A 23,273-nucleotide genomic window follows, 5' to 3' on the forward strand; every position below is an offset into this window, starting at 1 on the left:
TTGTCATCAATCACCAAAAAGGGGAGATTGAAAGCATCTAGGCCCCTAGTTGGGTTTTGGTGATTAATGACAATATATGATTACTGTGACTAACGTGTGTTTTGCAGAGGCAATTAAGTTAGGTCACAGTAATGGAGATCGATTGGGAAATCATGGTGGTCATGCCCCTATAATGGAAATCATTTTGGTTTTTAAAGGATGGACGACAAGGTTAAGGATGGACTAGTTCTAAGTGTCGTTTGGTGTTGAAGAGACACTTAGAATAGTTTAGGACTTTGTTTTTCTTTTGGTCGTACTATTAAGGGGGTATGGATGGGTAGCTTGACCTAGGTGAGTCTAGTGAGTTAGCTATGGTGCACACTTGCTAAATCTAGCACTAGGTAGCTCTAAAATAGCCCTTAGATCTATTGGAGCAAACTTTATTCACGTATGATCGAGAGTTGGAAGTGAATGGAGGGTCAAATATTGATCGGACGCTGGCTTCGGTGTGACCGGACGCTGACGCAGAGTCTGATCAGTTCATTTGATCAAGGTGAAGTCGTCTAGAAGTGACCAGATGCTGAGAGGTGAAGTGACCGAACGCTGAGTCCTAGCGTCCGGTCAACTCCAGTAAGGTTCTAGAGAGAAAAAATCACGACCGGACGCGTCCGGTCAGTGCTAACCGGACGCTGTCCAGCATCCAGTCACTACTTCATCACTAGAGTTCAGGGTGAACTGACCGGAGCATCCGGTCACCCCGCAGAGGCACATAACGATTTATTTTTCAGCCCATGTTATAAATACTTCCTCTATTCGTGTGTGGGGGTACTTTTGCTCATTTCAATAGCTGAGAAACACCTTTGAGAGTGCCAAGAAGAGCAAGATTCTAGTGAGGTGAATGAGATTTAAGAATCCAAAAGAGAGCCCTCATTAGTGAGATCAAGAGTAGCAAAGTGTGTATCCACCCTTCTCATTAGGCTTGTCGTGGTCAAGTGAGAGTTCATGCTTGTTACTCTTGGTGACCGTCATCACCTAGATGGCTTGGTGATGATTGGGAGCTTGGTGATCATCTGGTGGAGCTTGTGAATGACCCAACTCAAGTTGTGAGCGGTTATGGATGATTCATCACGATGGAGTGTCAAAGAATCAACCCGTAGAGAGCACTTGATCCTTGCGCAGATCAAGGGGAGCTACACCCTTGCGCAGGTGCTCCAACGAGGACTAGTAGGGAGTGACGACTCTCCGATACCTTAGCAAAATATCGCCGCGTTCCTCCTTCTCTCTTTACTTTGAGAATTTACTTTGAGCAATTCAATACTTGTCTTTACATTCATAGAATTGTCATGCTAAAGTAGGATTGGAACTTAGGTTGCAAGTCTTTTGTATGATAGAATATTATAAACACTTTCTAGGCACAAGCGGTTAATTAGGCTAACTATAGGATTTAATTATTGCAAAGAAATTTAGAATTAGCCCAATTTACCCCTCTTTTGGGCATCTTGATCCTTTCACCCTCCTCCAACCTTCCTCTCTGGTGAGCAGGAACTCCGGTGGGGCTGATCTACGCCTCCCTAGGCCGGATCTATCGTCTAACACCCCTAATGCCGCAGATTCGTCGATGGTCGGTGGCTGCTAGGGTTCGGCTGCTCCTCCTGACGACGACCGACGTCGTCTTCTCTTGGGCGGTCGGAGGCCACTACGGTGGCTGGCCGATAGGATCCGGGACCTATGGGCTAGATTTGGCCTCAGTTGGGCATGCTCAACGGTGGCTGGTCGGATCCGCTGGCTAGCTGGCCTGACGGCGACCGAAGACGCTTGACCCGAGCGGTTGGGGCCGCTAGTACATGCCCATGTTGCTACGACACTTGGCCCGATGGATCCGGGCCACTACGGGTTGGATCTACCGCTCTAAGTCTCTGGTGGTCGCCCTAGGTGCCACTGCAGTGCATCCAAGCGGGCAACGGTGGTCTGTGTCGGGTCGGCCGGGCCAGCGATTCGCCGACCTAGAAGCCCGTTGGCATGATGGCGCCCCCTCCCGACCCACGGTGTCGACTACTGTGCTTGGGTGTCTACCATGCCCGACGTCTTGCTCTGGGCTGGCAGCGGTGGCGCAGTCTGCATCATTTTCCTTCCTGAAGGCGTCTAGCCTGTCTTCACTGTTCGGGTCGCTGGGCAGGTTCGGGGATGAAAATCCTAGGGTGCCTCTATCAATGATGATGGCGTTTGTGGATGTCAATTCCCTTCTTAAAGGCGTCGTTGGAGCACTCCTGCTGCCATGCTTCCCTGCCTGGAGTTCCTCCTTGTTGTGCTATGCATAATTGTGCTTCACGCTAATCTTCGCTTCGGTTTGTCGCTTTGGTTTGTCTAGTAGTTGGTTGGTGTTTGTCGCACTCAATTGCTTCTCTACAGCTGATGCTTTACTGCTATTGCTCTTTCTTGGACGGATGCTTTGTCGTCATGGGGCGGTTGCCTTGCCACTGATGTCGCTCCGGTCTCCCCTCTTAGATAGATACTTTGCTACTGTGAGCGTGATGGCCCCCCACTTGCGGTTGCTTTGCCGCGTTGATGGTCGTCGTCTTTGGTGGATGCTTTGCCGCCGTGCTGCAGTTGTGGCGGATGCTTTGCCGCCGTGGTCTCTTCTCTAACGGATGCTTTGCCACTGTTATCGTACTGGTGCCCTTGGCAGATGCTTTGCCGCCGAGGTTGATTGGCATTTGCCTGGGCGGATGCTTTGCCGCCTCTGTTGTTGGAAGCTTGCTTCATCGCCTCTGCAGTTTCACTGTTTCACTACACTACTGGCTACCATTATGTTGACTTCATGTATTAGGCTCAGTCGGTTGGGGTTTTGCGGTGGAGGATCCCCTCGTGTTTTCTTGCTGTTTGTTTGTGCCCGTGAGATTTCGTTGGGAATCAAGATTACTTGCGAGTCATATGTATCATCTTTGTAACATTTGGTTACCTTTCCCCTTAATGAAGTGAACATCTAAAAGAAAAAAAAACATGTTTGTCGCCTTAAAATTTAGGTTCCTGAAATATAGTAAAAATCTAATAAGATTATTACTACGTGGAGTTAATAACTGCAGCATCATATATAGACTCTGAATGCACTTGCGTTTGGGTGGCTGTGGTCTGTAGATCGAATAGCTTCAGTTCTAACCTGCAGACCAGAGGGTGTTTGGATTCGGCTACTAAAATTTAGGAGATGTGTCGGGAGAATATTGTATGATGTGTTCGGATACTAATAAAAAAAATAAATTATATAATCCATCAGTACTCCACGAGATGAATTTTTAAACCTAATTAATCCAACATTAGCACATGTTTACTGTAGCAACCATTGTCAAATCATAGACTAATTAGGCTCAAAAGATTCGTCTCATAAATTATTAGTAAACTATGTAATTAATTTTATAATTAGTCTATATTTAATACTCTATACATATGTCCAAATATCCGATGGACAGCGAGCGGCAACCAAACACCCCTAAACTTGAAGGCCGGTCAGAAACTGTGAATGCACTTGTGACGGGTGGATGGATGGATGCTCACAGTCGCAGCAGGTGCCTGCTGGATTGGACGCTGGAAATTCAAGGCAGTTATAGACCATAGATGTACTACAGCAGTATACAGGGACGTTGCGGCAGCAGGGCAGGAAGACGGTAGGCGGAGGACCAGCCATTGATGGCTGAAAGGGAGCTTTTAGCCCATCTCTGTCCGGCCTCCGGCGCCAGTTGCAGTTAGCATGAATGGTGGCAGGGCAGGTGGTCCGGTCACCGGTGGACCGTGGACATGCAGAGGAGATGACACAGGACATACAGGATCACACACAGGAACAAGTGACCAACCATGCTTATGTCACGTTAAATGTTTAGGTACTAATAAATAGTATTAAATATAGATTAATTATAAAACCAATTATATAGATGGAGGCTAATTTACGGGACGATTTTTTAAGCCTAAATAATCTGTCATCAGCACATATTTACTGTAGCGTTGTCAAATCATGGACTAATTAGGCTTAAAAGATTCGACTCGTAAATTAGTCGCAAGTTATGTAAATAGTTTTATAATTAGTCTATATTTAATACTCTGTATATATGTCTAAATATTCGATGTGACAGGAATGTTAGTAGCGTGAAACCAAACAGTGCCTTACTCTACTTGGGGACCCTGCTACGCTAGGCAAGGCAAGGCTGCTATTGTTATGCTTGTGTAGTACATTGCCAGCCCATGGCACGGCCCGCAGAATTGCACCAAACCAGTGGCTGTTTCTACCGTCTCACAAACCACGGAGCCATTTCAGCTTTTTTTTTGTCTTAAAGTTAATGGAACAAGTTTCAGGCTTTCGGCTTAATTAATAATAGAAAAGCATCAGATGTCTATTGTTACAAACACAACAATATACTGTAACAACATACCGATTAATCCTACATAACAACCTGTTTTAAACACCACATAAAAATGTTAGTTGTAAAGGTTTCTTTTTCATATGCCAAATTTCTTACTTGGCTTTGTTTAAACTATCGTTCACAAGGTGCTTATGAATTGAATATGTAAACAGAGAAAGATCAAGCTCGAGTCTATTTCCTTGCTGTTGTCCTGTTGATGTTCATCATCTTTTCTTTCTTTCTTTCTTTCTTTTAGACGATTTTAATAAAAACTACGTATCTAGAAAAGGTGAAAACGACTTGCAACGTAAACAGAGGGAATATATTAGTGTAAGACAGGAATTATTTGTGAATCGACAGCAATAGGCCTGTCGACGATTTCGCTTGGAGGAATTCTGGAGGAATTTGGATGGTTTGGAGGAATGCTGGAGGAATTTGTGAGAGAAAAACACTGTTCCGGATGAAAAAAGAAGCGAATCAAACCGGATTTAAGGGCACACAAACGGGGCCAAAAACTACGTATCTAGAAAAGGTGAAAACGACTTGCAATGTAAACAGAGGGAATATATTAGTGTAAGACAGGAATTATTTGTGAATCGACAGCAACAGGCCTGTCAACTTTTTTTTTTGTTTTGAGAATCAATAGGCCTGTCAACTATCCCGGGCTCATTCAATGTTCCGATCACTTCTTGGGCCTCCATGCTCATGATAGTCCAATTTGCTAAAACCTTGCACATTGTAGTATTGTCCAATTTGTCAATCATGTTCACAGGTCTCTGCTATGGAAAATTGGAAGCTGGCATCTTAACGTTTGTTATCCCTGGTCTTCTTCTTGGACATTTGGTAAGTTACAAACCATTGAGATTTATCTCCTCAAAGCCTCATATTGTTGGTATCTGTTGCACTCATCTTACAAAGAATCTCGGTGACCACATTCTATGCGCAGTCTGGTTTAATGGATAACGGCACAAAGACAACCCTTTTAGGAGTGTGGATGCTTCTTTTCACGGTTTTTGCAGCTAGAAAGTTTCAGCAGCCCATCAAGGTAAAATCTCTCCCAATGATTCGCATGTACCCTCCATTTGTAGCTGATATTCTGCTTCCTGATTCAAATTTGACAATTTCATTCTTCTAAACCATTCAGGACGACATTGGGGACAAATCTGTTTTCATGTTCAACGCACTCCCTGAAGAGGAAAAGAACGCTTTGATCCAGAAACTCGAGAGGCAAAAGGCACAGCAGCAGTTTGAGTAGACATTACTTGTCTTGATGTAGCCAATAGTTTGTCCATGAAAGTTTATAGCTGATGTATATGATAGTTCTGAAAATTGAAAAAATACATCAAGGCATATGAAGATGAGAATATTGTAATCGAGATGTAATTACAAATCTGTTAGATCACAGGTAAGTTGTAATTACAAATATAACAGTTTTGTTGTTATAGTCTATATGTAAATATTTCAGTTTGTTGAGCTCTCGAGCCATAATCGAGTAAATGCAAAATTCATCACTGAATGGATGAGATGGAGGTTGAGGAAACAGAAAAGTTATCTGCTGACCACAAGCCTATGAACTTGCATATCATGAGGAAAGCGACCTGATAATGGTCACAGAAACAGAAGATCACATTCGCTTACATATCATGAGCAACCTGATAATGGTCCATCCGCTGAGTTCAGTCTAAAACTACAAACTTTATCACCACCCAGAGGGCGCAAGCAATTCTCTTATAACTTTCACATACAATACAACTCAACATATAATAAGCTTGGGAATGCCTTGACCAAGTGGCAGATCCCCAAGACATTGGCTACTACTTGGTAGCACCCAATCACACGGTAAACGATTGCATACCATGCAAACAGTTCCTGGTAAGCTCTTAAAACATCAAGGAATTTGCTCAGGGCCCTGGGTGGCCTAAATAAATAGCTACGAATCGCCATTTAACCTATCAATGGTACATAAATCTGAGAATGCAGTTGCAGAGTCGACTAGTTTGCATAGATAGCGCCATTTGAGTTCAGAGAGGCGCCGTTCTGGGGAACATCAGCTCCCTCTACTTCCGACAAGAAGCCATTCTCAAAGAATGCCGAATGGAGGGCTTGTACACACTGTTTTGCCTCACTGTCATTGACTACTAAGGAAATGTTCACCTGCATGAGTACATAATAAGTATTACTGCAAAAAAAAAAAAGGACAGACCCAGTGCCGGAGGCTCCCACATGAGTGGGGTCTGGGGAAGGGATAAACCGAGACAAGCCTTTCCCCCGCAAAATCTGCGGAGAGGCTGCTTCGAACCCACGACCTGGTGACTCAGTGAGACAGCTCTCACCACTGCACCAGGCCTGCCCTTCAATAAGTATTACTGCACCATCTGGAAATTGCATAAAAACTTGTTTTATGTTTTGTAAGAGGGGATGGATACCTTGGACGCCCCTTGTGAGATCATCTGGACATTAACACCATTTCTTCGTAGAACATTGAATGCCTGGCATGCAGCAAAAGGGTCAGACATTCATGTTTTGGTGTCCATTCTCCAGAATAAAAAGCATGACCTAGCATGGAAGTTCAGAATCACAAGATGTCATGTTACTAGTAGTATCATTAGGAGCTCTGACCTTTTCAAGAATCAATGATGATCTCTGTACATTCCCTATCAGTGAGATGATCGATCTACGCTGGAGCAGATGAACAACAGAAAATTTTTCAAGCTCTTCAACAACATGATCAAGTTCCTGCCACATCATTGTAAAAAGAAGAATCAGGAGGGCAGTAAAAAAATTAATGAAAATTTGCCAGGTTAAACCTGCAAAGTAAAACCACGAGAAGCAAATCCAGGAAAAGAATTCAATATATTATCTGTTCTGTAAGTTTAACATGCACCTAAAAGGTTATGTGGGTTATCAACTGCCGCAAGAATCCATAGATCAAAACACATAGTTACAAAATGTGTAATTTAATACTAAGCAATTCAAAATTCCAAGCTTAATCATAACATTGAACAGAGATGATAACACATGCAGAGTGAAACATTTGGTAACTGGATGTTATTGGAGGTACTGGCTTTGTTTGCTGAAAGTTGAACTAAAAATATTTCCTCACTCAGATGCTTACCTGCTGGATCAATTCACGGCTCCATAGTTTTGATGGATCTAGAGTTAACGAGATGCTGACTTCACTAGTAGCCACAACGTCAACAGAGATGCCCAAATCTTCAAATATTGAGAAGACCTGCACATGTACATAAAAATATGATCAAGCTAATAAAAAGGTATAATGTAAACAAACAAACAAATGAGTCACGTCAGTTGATTCATGTACCTTTGCTAAAAACCCGTACTGGCCAAGCATCCGTGTGCTCACTATATCCAGCATGGTAACATTTGATTTCAACACAATGCTGGTCAATATGCTCTGCAAAAATAATGTAGCTCTGGCTATTTCAAGGAACTCAGCAAAGCAGTAATGAGATATTGCACAGGAAAGAATCATAATCTACTAACACAACAAACCTTGCTCATATCTCTGGATTTAGTGATGACAGTACCAGGTGCATGACGATTGTACGAGTTCTTAACTCTCACTGGTATATCACCATCCCTAGCCGGTCGCATTGATTGGGGATGCAAAACCTACCAAAAGACAAGTACCAGAAGTTATAATAAGAACAAATTTATTGGTTGTTATAAAATTTCTGCCAAAACAACTGACCTCCTAAACCAAAAACAAAAAGGAAAAACAAAGGCCAACGAGAATGACCATGTAAACTAAACTTAATCTTCTGGTTTACAATTTAAGTTCTGAGGTGCAACAGGTAACATTTTATTTGATCAACAAATCATAACTAAAAAAGAAAGATGAAATACCTGTGCCCCAAAGTAGGCAAGCTCAGCAGCCTCATCAAAAGTCAAGTAGGGCACGGGTATAGCATTTGCATAAATATTAGGATCACACGTCAACACACCATCTACATCCTTCCAAACCTACAAAAAAACAGTAGCGGAGTTACAGGGGACTTTTAGTTTTCAAAAAGAACAAAACAACTTAAGTCTTTAACAACAGAGCCTGTAAGTCACAAGCAAGTTGGGGTAGGCTAGAGATGAAAGTATGAAACCCAACATGATACACCAAGGGAAAAATTATTCAAAAGCATAAAAAGATAGCAACGACAATATTATTTGAGGATCTAAAGCATTGAACAACTTATTGATTCGTAAAATGCTAATAAACCTGAAACATGCACAAATATTTATATGCATTATCTAAGGATCTGAAACTGGAACACTGAAAAAATGAAAACAAACCTGAATTTCTCTTAGTCCCAAGGCTTTGCCAATGGTTGTAGCTGTCAAGTCACTACCACCCCTGCCTAAAGTGGTGACAGCACATGATTTACATCCCTGAAATTGACGCGCATCATTACGAATCCAAACAAAGTAAACTTGACACCATCAACAGAAATCATGTAGAAGTACATACCTTCCCAAGAAAACCAGTGACTATAGGAATAGCAGGGTCATCCATCCAGTCTCCATGTAGCCTCTTCGCAACAGCAGGATAAGTGACTTCAAGAATATCCGCATTTGTGAAATCATCAGTGGTTATAAAGCCAATATCAAATGCATCATACTGCCAAAAACAACAACAATTAGTTTATGATATTGTTGGATTGAAGTTGGTGTTTTTATTTGTCAAAGACAGAGGGGAATCCATCTGATCTTAGCACCATGAAGAGATGGTTTATGTGTAATATTAATAAGAAATATCGCCCAAAAATTGAAGGCACCCACATGCAGTAATATGCCAGGACAGATTTAAGTGTGCTATTAAATACGAGGGGCATATTTACTCTTAACTGTGCCCTTGTTTGGATCAAAAGCTGACTTCCCTCCTTAGTCCAAGAAAGTTAGGTTAAACAAAGACTACTTTTCTTCCCGGAGTGGCCGGTGGGCGGAGTACATGTTTTGGCACTATCCAGGTTCCAGACATAGGAGACCATCTTCTGTGGACTAGTTGCATTCTCACTTATCTACCACAGGTTGGAATTGATTATTTGACTAGAATCCAAACTTTCAGTTCAAAATTTAATTCTAGGTAACCCTTATGTGTTGCTTGTGCTAAATGACCTTGGAAAAAAAAACTATCTGCTTCCAACAGATAAAATAATAAACATTAAATAAAAGTATGTGCGTATAGAAGCATAGCATTTGACTCACCTGCCGTGCCTTTTTACCAAGTTTATGCAAATATGCAGCAAATATTCTTGTAGACAAACATTCACCAAAGGAAACAAGATAATCTCTTGTCCTCAGAGTCAGCTCTTTCATCATAGCAACTCCTTTAAGAAGTTGCTCCAATTCATCCAATAAACCTGTTGAAATAAAACATTGACGGAGGCAATGTTTGAGTAGTGCTTCTGAAACTGAAAGATACTTTGATTGGAAGATAAATAAGGGCTAAAATGAGAATTAGCCAAAGAAAAAGTAACACAATTATGGACGGCAGTTAAACTACTAAAGCTAAGTTGTCACAGTTCACAGTGGTATTACAGCTTAGCATCCACTCTGTCATTTCTGCTTTGCTGGCTAAAGTAACAGGTATATAGACTGGTAGCATAGCAATAAATTACTTAACAAGTGCGAGGACTGGCAAATAGTTAAACCGAGAAGGTAAATTGAGCTGCTATAAGATAAACAGAGTGTCCCTGTTGTGCACACAATAGAACGGCGGCTGGTGGCAAGGTGCATGCGGAAAATGGTTTGTATTGCTGACAGAGTGACAGTGACTGCAAGGCCTTTCACCACCATACATACACAAATTAAAAGAAAATCATGTGATGCGCGTTCAATTTCCACCAGGAATTATTATTCAGACAAAGCGGAGAAAACTTTTACACATCAAAAAGAACGATGTCCCTTTGTATGGCTAACGAAAACATTCCTGATAGAGCAAGAGGAATAGCTGAGGCGTACCAAGCAGAGTGGAGGAAACAATAACATACCTGAAACAATTGACCTATCTAACCCGAGCTCATCAACCGTCCTGGTGGGAACAAAACAACGCATGGTCAGGTCCAGATGCTCGAGCACATGGCAACACGATCAATCAAAGGCAGCCAAAAAGCAAAGCGAGACACACCTTAGATGCAGGTCCTTGATGACGGCGAGCTCAGGGATTTCGGACGCCTTGGGGGCGCCGCAGCTCACCGCCTTCTCTCCGGCCTAAACAATCAACGGAACAGGCACGCGCATTTAGCTTTTTAGCTAGCACTACAAGCCAAACAATCCGACGGCCGGCCACCGAGGCCGAGAGCTAGAAATGGGCAGTACCAGGAGGAGGTTATTGGTGGTCTTCCCCATGGCGGAGAGGACGACGACGGGCGTCTCGTCGGGGAAGCTAAGGATGAGGTCGGCCACCTCCCGCATCCGCTCGGCCGACGCGAGCGAGGAGCCGCCGAACTTCATGACGACGGTGAACCCCGCCTGGGCATTCCTTCCCGCCGCCCCCGCCGCGGCCTCCTCCGTCCTGAGGACAGCCGGGGCGGCGCCCGTCTGGCAGCGCACCGCCAGACCCCTCCTTCGCCTCCAGCATTGCGTTCCCAGCCTCGCGCTCGCGCAGACCGAGTACCGCTCCCTCCCGAGCTTGGAGGCGGCCACGGGCGCGTCCAGAGACTCCCGCGTGACTCCAGGGAACCGCAGCGCCACCGCCATCGGGGGTCGGTCGGTCCAGAGTCCTGTGAATTCTCCGGTGCGGGAGCAGGCGAGCGCGCGGCGAGGCTGGGCTCTGGTTCGAATCGAACGGGAAGAGAAGAGGAGGTGGTGGCGGCGAGACGGGGAAGCGGGATGCGGGGGACGGGGCGCTTTATATAGCCGGCGTGGAAACGGACGGCGCGGCGGGGTGGGCAGTTGGGTCAGCCGCCCAACGGACGGCGCGGATCAAACACCGGGGGCGCGTGGGCCCCCTGGGTAGGTTGACGTTGACCCCACCAGTGGACGGAGGGACGCAGAAAAATGAAGAAGCGAGCGGGCGGTAGCGGACGCGGGTGGGCCCCGCATGGAAGCTGCTGAACCTGGACTGGTGGTGCGCGCGGATGATCCCAATCGCAGCCAGCGGATTCTTCTGGCTTTTTTCCGCCTTTTTCTTCAGAGGGTGACGTCGACGCTGACAATTATGAAATGAAGTGAGTGGAGTTCGTGAGTACGAGGAAGGGCTTCTTTAGGGCGCGTTTAGTTACGAAAATTTTTGGTTTTGGCTGCTGTAGCACTTTCATTTGTATTTGGTAAAATTTGTCTAATTATGGACTATTTAGGCTTAAAAGATTCGTCTCGCCAATTACAGGCAAACTGTGCAATTAGTTATTCTTTTTACCTATATTTAATGCTCCATGCATGTACTGTAAGATTTGATGTGACGGGGAATCTTGAAAATTTTTGGTTTTTGGGTGGGAACTAAACAGGGCCTTAGTTCGCAAATTTTTTTTGGAAATGGTACTATAGTATTTTCGTTGTTATTTGGTAATTAGTGTTCAATTATAGTCTAATTAGACTTAAAAGATTCGTCTCGTGAATTTCGTCTAAAGTGTGTAATTAGTTTTATTTTTTATTTATATTTAATGCTTCATGTATGCGTCCAAAGATTCGATGTGACGGGAAATCTTAAAAAATTTTATAAAATGAAGTGGAACTAAACGGTACCTAATACCAAAGCATTTTGTGTTGGGAATCGCTGGAGACCTGGACGTTCGCCGAACGGCCTAGCATAATGGTCCATTAGAAAACACCATCGCGCGACCTCGGCTTCCATCGCTAGCCTGTCCGTCCGCACCTGCCGTTGCTGCACGCGTGCGTCCGTTCCCCGTCCGCCTCGTCCCGCCCCGCACAGTACCCCGCCCACGTCCGCCTCGCCCCACGCCGGCCGCTCCTTCTCCCTGACCCCATCGTCTCTCTCGGCATGGGCTAAACCCGGAAGATGGGATGAGGACGAGCACGCCCTGTCCGCAGGACCCCACCGCGTGCCGCGCGCCCCATCTGACGGCCCCTGGCTCGCCGCGCCCCTCTCCCACGCCGGGCCATGCTCCCATGACTCTCTGAACATACCTCTGAAACACGAAACACTTACGACATGAAAACACTTGAATGCAACATATATGTGAAGCAGATGAAATATTTAAAACATATGCAATATGTGTGTGAAACATATGCAACATCTAGATAAAACACTTTAAACTTGCAACGTAGAAACACTTATTGCAACATAAGACTGAAATAGCTGAAACATTTTGAACATACTCTTGCAACATATGGTGAAACATGTGCAACATCTAGATAAAAAAAAATGCTTGCACATACGTCTGAAACAGATGATATTTTGAACAAATACTTGCAACATGCCTTTAGAACACTTGCTACATATGCAATATCTCGATCTACTTTTGTAACATCCATATAAAACACTTGTAACATACCATTGATAACATTTGAAACCCTTAAAACATACATTTACAATATATGGGGAGGGAGAGGCCAATGCCCGTTGATTCTAGCCTCGGAGTGTGAGTTGGCACCCAGCGACAGCGCGCGAGCACCACCAGCACAGGCCATGCTCGTGGATGCCCTTGGCTCGGTGGAGACTGACCTGAGGCGTGCGATGGCACCACCAGCACCCCGTAGAGGTGGGTGGCGTGCCCAACGGCGGGAGGGAAGGGGGTTGGCGATGGGTGGGACTGTAGTAGCAAGGAGCGAGAGGCGTGGGTGGGGGCCGCAACGGGTAGGAGCGAGCAGCGAGCAGTGTAGGATGAGTGCGCATAGGGGGAGATGGTTGCAACCAATACGGAGTGGGACAGGATGATGGCCGCTTGGCGCTATGAAGCATGCGTTGGGCGAGTGAGTATGAATATATTTTTGAGAGAGATGGGGGAGACGAGGCAAGCTTGTTGGGTCAATAGCGTGCATAAGCCCAGGAAGCAGCGTCCGATCGGACGGACGCCCGACCCTGAGCATTACTGATTTTGTGTTTGTTAGCTTAGTGCTCGCATCAATGTCACAAAGTGTCTGGGAATTGCAAATAGTAACTCATCTTCAACCTCATGAGTACTCCTACTATCGGTGTTTCGAACCACCGGCTAGTAAATTTGTATCTGCGCGTCTTGCCCGGATGGTGTGCTCAGAGGACACAATGATTTATACTGGTTTGGGCGAAATGTCCCTACGTCTAGTGTGCTGCTACTCGTGTTACCGGCACTAGTTTGTAGTAGGGGTTACAAACAGGTGAGAGAAGAAGAAGGTCCCAAGTCTCAGATGAAAATATCGAATGGAGTCATGTCTTGTTGAGCTCGTTCAGCTGTGTGTTTGTTTCCTCTTTTTTTCCTCTCTTGGGGCGTCCTGCTTCCCCTTTTATAGGTAAAGAGGAAGGCGCATGTTACAAAGAGAATGAAGGAGAAAAGCGAGGGAGAAGAAGGCCTCTAGGGCCGCCGAGTCCTTCTTATCCTTTAGGCGGGTCCTGCCGACGCTGTAGATGGTGATAGGGGCGGCTCCACGTTGGGCTCCTATTCACCACTGGTGTCATGCCCTGGCATCATCAGCTAGTCGTGGCGTCCCATCCTATCCCAACGGACGGTGTGGTCATGGTTGGCGATGTGAACCCCCGAGCATGGCCTGACGTGGCCATGGGTCACGTCGAGATGCGCCTGCTTCCTGCTCGGTGTCAAAAGTTTGACCCGAGGGTCATACCTTCTAACCTATAGTGGTTGGAGACGGTATGGGTCCCCATCGGGTGAGATGGAGCCCACGCCCTAGGGGTCAAGCGAGACAACTCTCGTTCCCTTAGAGTCGAGCGATACAGAGCCTATGCCCTTAGGGCTAGGTGAGATGGCTCCTGTACCCTTAGGGCCGGGCAGCACGGGGCCCATGCACGAGGGGTCAGGCGACACAAGACTCGTGCCCTCAGGGTCGGGAGAAGTGGAGACCGCCCCTTCGAGGTCGGTCGAGGCTAAAACACATCCTTGATTATCTAGGTGAGTCGTCATCCGCGGTCCTCAGATCCCCTCTTCAGGTATCCCTAATACTGATACCCGATAGTAGCCCCCAATCCTACGGAGGAGTAGGATACTCCTTCATAGGATTTTTTGGATAGAGAGACTTTGAGGGCTTCGATCTTCTACTGCCCACGGGATGCCTTGGTGGGCTACGACTCCCTTCTGTTGCGATCGGACTCCTTGGGAACATATAGCTACGGGATTCGGGGGCTTGGAAGAGATTACCTCTTGATTCTGATCCCACCCTAGGATCCGATAGATCCATCATCGTCATGCGACCACGTATTTGGTCTCCTTGCAAGTCCAACTTCCCTTGAGCCTCCATGCACAGTAGGGGTCCAGTCGAGGGGTTGGCTCGTCTTGCGATCATCCTCCCTCAAGTGTTTTTCAATAAAATAGAGGGGCTAACCCGTGCCATGTTTTCCTCGCTAGACGAATCATGGTGCTCGGTGAGCTGTTAATGGGCTAGTCCAAGTGGGGCCCCGACTTCCTATTCGTAGGGGTCCGACATGGGTTAGCCGATGACCGACTCTAGATTCTTAGCGGCCAATCCATATAGTCTTGGGTCCGTTCGACCGGTCCCAAGGGCTTGCTGCCTTTCTTTGAGGAAAACCCATGGACTATGAACCGACCAAGACTCGAACATGGGTCAGGATGCTCGCGGCGCTCATGCACCCAAGTACTGGCCACTAGTGGGCCCATCCCTTTCCACCTCTCACTCTAAGGGTGCCCTAGAGCGGTTGCAAACCCATCGGTGGGCCAACCTTTCAACTCCTAGGCCTGAATAGGCCATGGGAGCATTTTCAGCTCCATATCTCTCCTTACCTGTGGCGGTTCTCAGCCCACCGATTAGGGCGAACCATCATCTAGCACGTCCTTCAAGGGAGCGGCCAGAGGTGGCATGCACATGTTTCTTAGAGAGGTGACATGATGCGGCATGGCGAGCGTGTAGATCTAGGCGGACGGTTTGCCTTCTCGCTTCACCCCGCCTTATAAATAACAGACTCCTCCTTCACATTTTGGCACGCTAAACCGTAGCATTGCCTTCTCCGCCTTTCTGCCACCGTCGTTCGGATCTACTACCCTTGCTAATCCATCACCAGCACCGAGATCCATAGCCTTCGGTTCTTCATCGATGCCAAAGAGCCCTTTCTCCTCCCATGGAGATGTGGTATCACTCCTACATCACCCACACACGCATGGATGGCCTCGTCAAGCGTGGTCTTCTCCACGAGAGGACCAATGTGGTGGAGTGGCTCATGCTCGGTCATGAGGATGCACTGGTGCCACCCGATGGCTACGTCATGTCCTTCATGCCCTTCCACGAGCGTGGACTCACAATTCCTCCCCATCTGTTCTTCCGAGGACTGCTACACCACTATCAGATCAAGCTACAACATCTAAACCCCAACGGGATCTAGCACATCATGACCTTTATCGCATTGTGTGAGGGATACCTGGGGATCGAACCCCACTTCAAACTATGGAGGTACTTCTTCTCTGTTTCCCTACACAAGAAGAGGGATAGAGCTGGGGACCTACCGGTGTCGATGGGCTACACGAGCATCCACCTCTGGGGGTAGCGATCTACCATGTACATGCCTTGTCAGCTGTCGAGGTCCAACAAGGGGTGTCATGCACAGTGGTTCTATGTGAAGAACAACGCCGCCACCCCCTTGCCAGATTTCACTGGATGCCTCATCGAAGTAGCACCACTGGTGGGGATCTCTCAAGAAGGAGAAGAGGATGCGCGATATCCTTGACGCCATCGCATTCCTAAAGAACCATGGCCTTGTGCGAGGGGAGGGTGGTGTCATCAGGGCATATCATGCAAGGAGGGTGGTGCCGCTAATGGCGCGTGCCCTCCCGCTGTATAGGATGATGCCTGGCATATTAAGGAGGCGATGGAGGAGTCCAACACCGTGTTCCCAATCTTGAGACATCCCATGATGCGGCCAAATGCGGGCTTCATCGAGCTACCAATGGGTTTGGGATTTTAGGCCCCCGTCGCGTCACTGCCGGAGCATATGACCATGAGGGCGGTGAACCATGCCATAGATGAGTGGAGGAAGAAGGATAAGGATGACAAGGAGGCAAGGCAGTGGGCAAAGCAGCGGGCGAGGCTAAACTAAGGAAAGCGACGGCAAGGTTCAGAGGAGGAAGAGGAAGAAGAAGAAGAAAAAGGTGACATATCCAGGTCGCCCGTCTAATGGGACGACCTGGGCGGCAGGGATGAGAATCCATCTCTGCCGTAGGCAGGGCCTTTCCCGTGGCATGCTCTAGGGTAGAAGGGGGAGGATGCACCCCTAGAGTTAGTGGAATCAAGCCGCCTCGCTCCGTCAAAGCCTCCCGCAGTGCCCCTAGAGTTGATGGGGACCGACCGCTTCGCTCCATCCAGACCCTACGAGCAAAGGAAGGGCTCAAAGCAGCAATGTGCTAATAAGGAGTAGCCAAGGTCGGGTGGGCTAGCCCCAAAACATACTCGCCCGATGGTGTCAGGGTGAGTCAAGAGTTTTTTCATCCTTTTGTTGCAACAGATTTTGCCCTAAACTGACCACTGTGTCCTTTGCAGCGTCGGAGGTCGTGGGACTCTCCTGAGGCTTGCATCGAAGAAGAGCCTCCTTCGGCAGATATGCTAGGAGCCGATTGGTGCCGCACTAGAGGTGAGCGGGAGTGGCGCTGGGGCGGCCATGGCATCAACCGAGGAGGCGTAGCCGATGGCTGCGTCCATAGGAGAGCAGATGGAGGATGGTGCGTCCAGAGCGCCCGTGGTGGGTGTGACATGGCTGGGTGTGGCCACGACATCTCAGGCAGAGGCAGCGCAGTCGAAGCCGTCATCCGTGCGGGTGGCTGCTCCTGCGGTGGGGTAGGCGGAAGAGCGCATCGAGGCATCCTTAACGGATGTGGCGATGGGGCCATCCTCCGCATCCATGTCACCCGCCCCTTCTACTGTTGGAGGGTTCACTCTGCTGGAGTTGCTGCTGCAAGAGGGGTCATCGCTGCTTGGGATTGGCGTGGAGCCATCCTGATCTCTGGTTCGGGTGGTTGCCCTCGATGACACAACAGAGGAGAGGGAATGAGGGAGCGTCCACATAGAGGTTGGGACTGCGGTTCCCTCCTTAACCACCATGCTGAGCTCGATGCGCAACATTATCGCCCTGGTTGGCCAGGTTTGATATGACCGTGCTTCCAACCCTCATTTTTCCTTTCCGCACCTCTAAGTCTTGTCTCCTCTGTAGTCCCTTATGGTCCACAGCTAGGAGAAGTCCCAATTCCTCACTGAGGAGACATGGTGGAGTGAGGGGCTAGCCACACAGCTCGTCAGGAGGTGGCTGAGCTTGCCTCTGCCACCCGAGAGTTGGCCAACCTTTGAGTCAGGGAGAAGGACGCTCGTGATGACACCCATGAGGCCAAAGAGAAGCTCGCGGCCCTAATCGAGAGGGCGCGCACGGACACCGTGGAGGCCAAGCAGCTATGGAAGGAGTGGGATGATTTGCTCTAGGCCATAGAGGGACTCCTCATAGAGCATGACTTGGCTTACCAGGAGCGCGCCGATGCCCAGCAGCAGATCGACCACCTCGAGGGTGAGCTTAAGGGGGAGAGGGACCTAAAGGTCACGGTCGAGGGTGTGTCCACCAGACTTGCCACGGAGGTCTGTCAACGCCAGGAAGAGGTCCGGTGCCTAGAGGCCGAGGTGACCCAACAACATGATGAGGTGCGCAGGCTTTAGGCAGACGTGGATGGTAAGCCTCTGGTTTCTCTTGTTGTCTTTCTCCCTAGAATCCATGGTAGGCCTTTTGACACGGTCGGTTTGTGACTTGGACAAGTCTCGATGACAAGCTTGGGGTAGAGGTGATGAAGAGCCATGGCTTGGAGAAGGAGCTCGACGAGGTGAAGGCCTCCCTCCTGAAAGAGAGTGATGAGCACGATGCCCTGTGCATCACCGTCTAGCTGGTCTTCGACGACCTCAAACTGGCCCTAGAGGCAGAGATGAGCTTGTACGTGGTTCGCGCTGTCCGGATTATGAATCGAGCGCATGAGGTCACGAGGGAGGCACTTCGCTTAGGCATTCACCGATCGTTCATGATCGCTCATTCTCATTATGAGAACATCGATCTAGCGGTGATAAGCCAAGGCTTTGCGCCCATCTACACCGATGCCGAGCTAGAGGACATCGAGAAGGAGGTGGCTCCTCTGGCTCAGGACTTATCTACCAAGATAGAGGATGAGATCATCCCCAAGAAATTAATTAGTCAGATAGGCTAGATGGCAAACTTGTAATAAGTGGATAAGTTCTTAACTTTTGTTATGGCCAAACAGACTTTTGGCTCTTCTCCCTTTTTTGTATAAAAGGGGTAATGTGTTTTGCCCCTTTCCATTGTTAAGGTTGTAAAGCTCGAGGTGCGAGCGAAAAAACTCTGATCATGTTGGTGAGCAAAAACGCCGTAGCCGCTAGGGCGTAGGTTTCTTGCAGTCCGACCAGTTTTACTCAGCTTTTGTTTCTGCAACCTTTGCTTCTAGGTCTTAAGGTGAGAAAGGGTTGGGCACAGAGAATATTTTCTGAATAGGTATGCTCTTATTAGTCTTTGAGGGAGGCCCGACCCCTTGTTGTTGTTGAGGTTGGGCGTTACTAAAGATCAATAAGACGATAGCGAAATCGATAAGAGAAAGCGTTTTTTTATTTCAGAAAAAGTCATTCTTAATTTTCATAAGTACGCACATAGATTAGGGGTAAAAGCGACATAGCTACTTGATGTTCCAGGTGTGGACGAAGACTTCGCCATTGATGGCTGAAAGGTCCTTGTTTGGTTTTGGTAATTGAGTGACAACTTAGGTGGACTAATTGTGTTTATGTGAGATACACAGGTGATTAGTCCACAGGTACATGTGTGTGAGCAACATATGCCATGAAGGTGAAAATGGCTTGGAGATGTTGCAAAGCTCACACATGTGATGATGAAGGAGCTTAAATGCACATGAGATGTGACATTGAGTCATGTGATCAAGGTGGAGAAGATCAAGACAAGACTTGGCTTGATGGACCGGTTGCAAGCGTGAAGGGCAAGTCGAAGGCTTTGGAGTGATGGACCGTGTGGCGGTGAAGCTTGAGCAAGACTTGGCGCCGATGGACGATAGCAACAGTGAAGAGCAAGTAGAGTCAAGATCAATGAACCAATATGATCATGTGATGATATGAAGTGGATCATATCATTGTTGATCGTGTTGGTGCATGTGTTGCATCAACATTGAAGGAGATGGAATAGAATGCGCAAGGCAAAGGTATAACCTAGGGCATTTCATTTCACCGGTCATAGGTGTGTAGAGAAGTTTATGACCGGGTTTAGGATAGATGGCCGTACTATCAAGAGGGGCAAACTTGTTTGCATATCGGTCATCTAGTGCCACTCGAGTGATCTAACTTTGCATTGTCGCTAGGATCGAGTGGCGTGGCAAGTTGAGTGGCTAACATCCTTTAGGAAATGATTGTGAAAATGCTAACACACTTACATATGGTGGTGTACACTTGGTGGTGTTGGCACATTTACAAAGGAGGTGGTGTTTGCAGGGGTGAGATGGGTTTGGGTCCCTCTCTCCCTCTCGCTGAGCTTGTGAGGCGGGATTCGGCGCTTTCGGGAAAATGGAATGCCTATTTTCTATTGCGCCGGATGCAAATTCTTGTGGTTAGCACACTTGAGCAAGGGTGAAGAGAATGGAGAAGATGCTGGCGTCGGTCAACTGACCGGACGCTGGATCTGAATGCACCGGACGCTGGCAGGCTGCGTCCGGTCGCACTGACGTGGAGTGTAGCAGTAGCTGGAGAGTGACCGGACGCTGGCTACGTCCGATTGCGTTCGACCAAACGTGTCCGGTCATGCTCGGGAGCTTACTGGAAACGACCTGACGCTGAGGGTCCAGCGTCCGGTCAGTTGAAGCTGGAGCGTCCGGTCAGGTCAAGTGACCGTTGGAACCGGGACACGTGGTCGTCTGCGAACGACCAGACGCTGAGGTCCAGCGTCCGGTCAACACGACCAGAGCATCCGGTCGGCCCGACCGTTGCCCAGTGAAGGGGTAACGGCTAGTTTAGCCCTTGGGGCTATAAATAGAAGTGGCCTTCGGCCATGGCTGGTGTGGAGCACCTTGGGGGACTTTGTGTCCATGCTTGAGAGTGCTTGGGAGCCCTCCATCACACACATACTTGATAGTGATCATTCGATTGTGTGAGTGAGCGATTCTAGTGCGATTGCATCGTAAGGTTGCATCGAGTGGCACTAGGTGATCGAGTTGTAAGCCGGTGGTGCTTGTTACTCTTGGAGGTTGCCACCTCCTAGACGGCTTGGTGGTGGTCTCTATCGAAGCGCGCAAGAAGCTTGTGCGGTGCTCCGAAGAAGTGCTTGTGAGGGGCATTGTGCTTGTCCCGCGGGAGCCGCGAAGAGCAACTCTAGTAAAGCGTGTCATTGAGCTACCCTCACTCAAGGGGTAGGTTCTTGCAGCGCCCAACGTGCGGGCTTAGCGGGTGATGCTAATTAGCCGCCGAACCACCAAGTGAGCGGTCGACACAACGGGGACTAGCGTGTTGGCAAACACGTGAACCTCGGGAGAAAAATCATCGTGTCAACCTTGTTCTTCCCGTTGGTTTGCATCCCCATTACACAAGCTTGCAATTACTTTTATACATATTAAGCTTGTGTAGTTGCTCTTGTAATTAGATAGCTTGTGTAGCTTGCTAATTACCTTCTTGCTTGTGTAGCATAGAAGTAGCTCTCTTGCGTGGCTAATTTGGTTTTAGTAACCTTGTTAGTCACATTGCTTAGTTTGTGTAGCTAAGTATTTGCACTCTCTAATTAGGCATTGGTTGCCTTGTTATTGAGCATTGCTAGTGAGTTTAGTTAGCTTTGTGCTTTTGCTTACTAGCATGTGTAGGAGCTCCCTTGTTGCTTAAAGTACTAGTGGCATAGGTTTATCTAACCTTGCTCCTAGAATTAGTTAGGTGAGCTCTAGCTAGCCCAGCACCTTTGTTGCATAATTGTTATCTTTGCAAGGTGCTAGTGAACATATATAGTGGGGTATAGTCTTGGCTAGACCGATAGTTTTAATTCCGCATTTGTATCGGTTAGCCGACACAATTAAGTTTTAGAAAAGACTATTCACCCCCCCTCTAGTCGCCATCTCGACCCTTCAACGGCCTTGAGCTTATAGGTGCCCGGTCAGAGCACCTCCGTGATGACGTATGGTCCCTCCCACGGCGGAGAGAGCTTGTGGCGGTTCTTATTGCTCTGGACGAGGCAAAGCACCAGGTCTCTAACATTGAAGGCCCGACCCCACACTCGACGACTGTGGTATCGACGCAATGCTTGCTGGTACTTGGCTGAGCAGACAAGGGTAACGTCGTGCGCTTCATCGAGCTGATCCATGGCATCTTTGAGGGATGCCTCGGCTCCCTGCTCGTTGTACACCCTCACCCTCAGTGCTCCATGGTCGAGGTCAGTCGGGAGGATGGCCTCAGAACCATAGACTATGAAGAAGGGTGTGTAGCCGATGGCCCGACTAGGGGTCATCCTCAAGCTCTAGAGCACCGCTGGGAGCTTTGTGACCTATCGTCCACCAAACTTGTTCAACCGGTTGAAGATCCTAGGCTTGAGGCCTTGTAGGACCATGTCGTTCACGCGCTCGACCTACCCATTCGTGCGGGGGTGCACCACGGCGGCCCAATCGACATGAATGTGGTTTTCATCGCAGAATTGGAGAAACTTTTTCCTGGTGAATTGCGTGCCGTTGTCCGTGATAATGGAATTCGGGACTCCAAAGCGATGGACGATGTCAAGGAAGAACAACACGTCTTGCTTAGACTTGATCATGGAGATCGGTTGAGCCTCTATCCACTTTGTAAACTTGTCTATGGCGACAAGCAAGTGCGTATAGCCCTCGGGCGCTCTCTTGAGAGGTCCGACCATGTCGAGCCCCTAGACCACGAATGGCCACGTGATGGGGATCGTTTGGAGTGCTTGGGCCGGTAGGTAGTGAAAGGATCAAGATGTCCAAGAGGGGGCATGAATTGGGCTAAATCTAAAATTCTTTGTAATAATTAAACCCTACACTTAGCCTACTTCACCCCTTGTGCCTAGAAAGTGATTCTATTGATCTACCGCATAAAAGTTTAGCATCCTAAGTTCTAATCCTACTTTAGCATGGTAATTCTAAGAATGTAAGGACAAGAAATGAATTGCTCAAATGTAAATGCTTAAAGAAAAGAGAGAAGGAACACAACGATGTTTTGCCGAGGTATCGGAGAGTCACCACTCCCCACTAGTCCTCATTAGAGCACCCGCGCAAGGGTGTAGCTCCCCCTTGATCCGCGTAAGGATCAAGTGCTCTTTATGGGCTGATTCTTCGACACTCTATCGCGGTGAATCGCCCACAACCGCTCACAACTTGAGTTGGGTCATCCACAAGCTCTGTCGGATGATCACCAAACTCTCGATCACCATCAAGCCATCTAGGTGATGGTGATCACCAAGAGTAACAAGCATAAACTCTCACTTGACCACAACAAGCCTAATGAGAAGGGTGGATTCATCAAATTCCACATCATATATTTCTTCAACTAAGTCGATGGCATGATTAAATACTCTATGCTTTGGACTTTGATGAATAACCAACAAGAAAACCAATATCACAACGTCTTTAGAACTTCCCTAGGTGTTGCCGCTTCTTGTAGATGTAGCATTTGCAACCAAACACCCTAAAGAAGGAGACGTTCGGCTTCTTTCCATTGAGCAACTCATAAGGTGTCTTACCAAGAAACTTTTGAAGGAATATACGGTTGGATGCATAACATGTGGTGTTGATAGCTTCCGCCCATAGAGCTTCGGGT

At 47.7% G+C, this 23,273-nt stretch overlaps 2 protein-coding genes across 3 annotated transcripts; one reads left to right on the forward strand and one right to left on the reverse strand.

Moving 5' to 3' along the window:
- The first annotated feature begins 5,070 nt into the window (after window positions 1-5,070).
- On the forward strand, window positions 5,071-5,840 carry LOC136516598 (uncharacterized). The gene is made up of 3 exons (XM_066510037.1): window positions 5,071-5,210; window positions 5,314-5,412; window positions 5,512-5,840. Exons 1-3 carry the CDS (start codon window positions 5,073-5,075, stop codon window positions 5,620-5,622), a joined length of 348 nt encoding a protein of 115 aa, XP_066366134.1. The 5' UTR covers window positions 5,071-5,072; the 3' UTR covers window positions 5,623-5,840.
- A 222-nt stretch (window positions 5,841-6,062) lies between these two features.
- Window positions 6,063-11,194, reverse strand: LOC136516597 (aspartokinase 1, chloroplastic-like). Of its 2 annotated transcripts, XM_066510035.1 has the most exons (13): window positions 10,698-11,194; window positions 10,507-10,589; window positions 10,370-10,410; window positions 9,585-9,739; window positions 8,848-8,997; window positions 8,673-8,768; window positions 8,235-8,351; window positions 7,881-8,000; window positions 7,690-7,782; window positions 7,483-7,599; window positions 6,987-7,103; window positions 6,794-6,856; window positions 6,063-6,521 (listed from the first exon to the last, which is right to left on the reverse strand). In XM_066510035.1, the coding sequence occupies exons 1-13, from the start codon at window positions 11,076-11,078 to the stop codon at window positions 6,360-6,362; spliced, it is 1,695 nt and encodes a 564-aa protein (XP_066366132.1). In that variant the 5' UTR covers window positions 11,079-11,194; the 3' UTR covers window positions 6,063-6,359. The 2 variants fall into 2 exon arrangements, with proteins under 2 accessions (XP_066366132.1, XP_066366133.1); XM_066510036.1 differs by lacking the exon at window positions 8,235-8,351.
- Between the last annotated feature and the right edge of the window lie 12,079 nt (window positions 11,195-23,273).

Source organism: Miscanthus floridulus, chromosome 17, assembly GCF_019320115.1.
Source record: "Miscanthus floridulus cultivar M001 chromosome 17, ASM1932011v1, whole genome shotgun sequence".
Lineage (NCBI taxonomy): Eukaryota > Viridiplantae > Streptophyta > Magnoliopsida > Poales > Poaceae > Miscanthus > Miscanthus floridulus.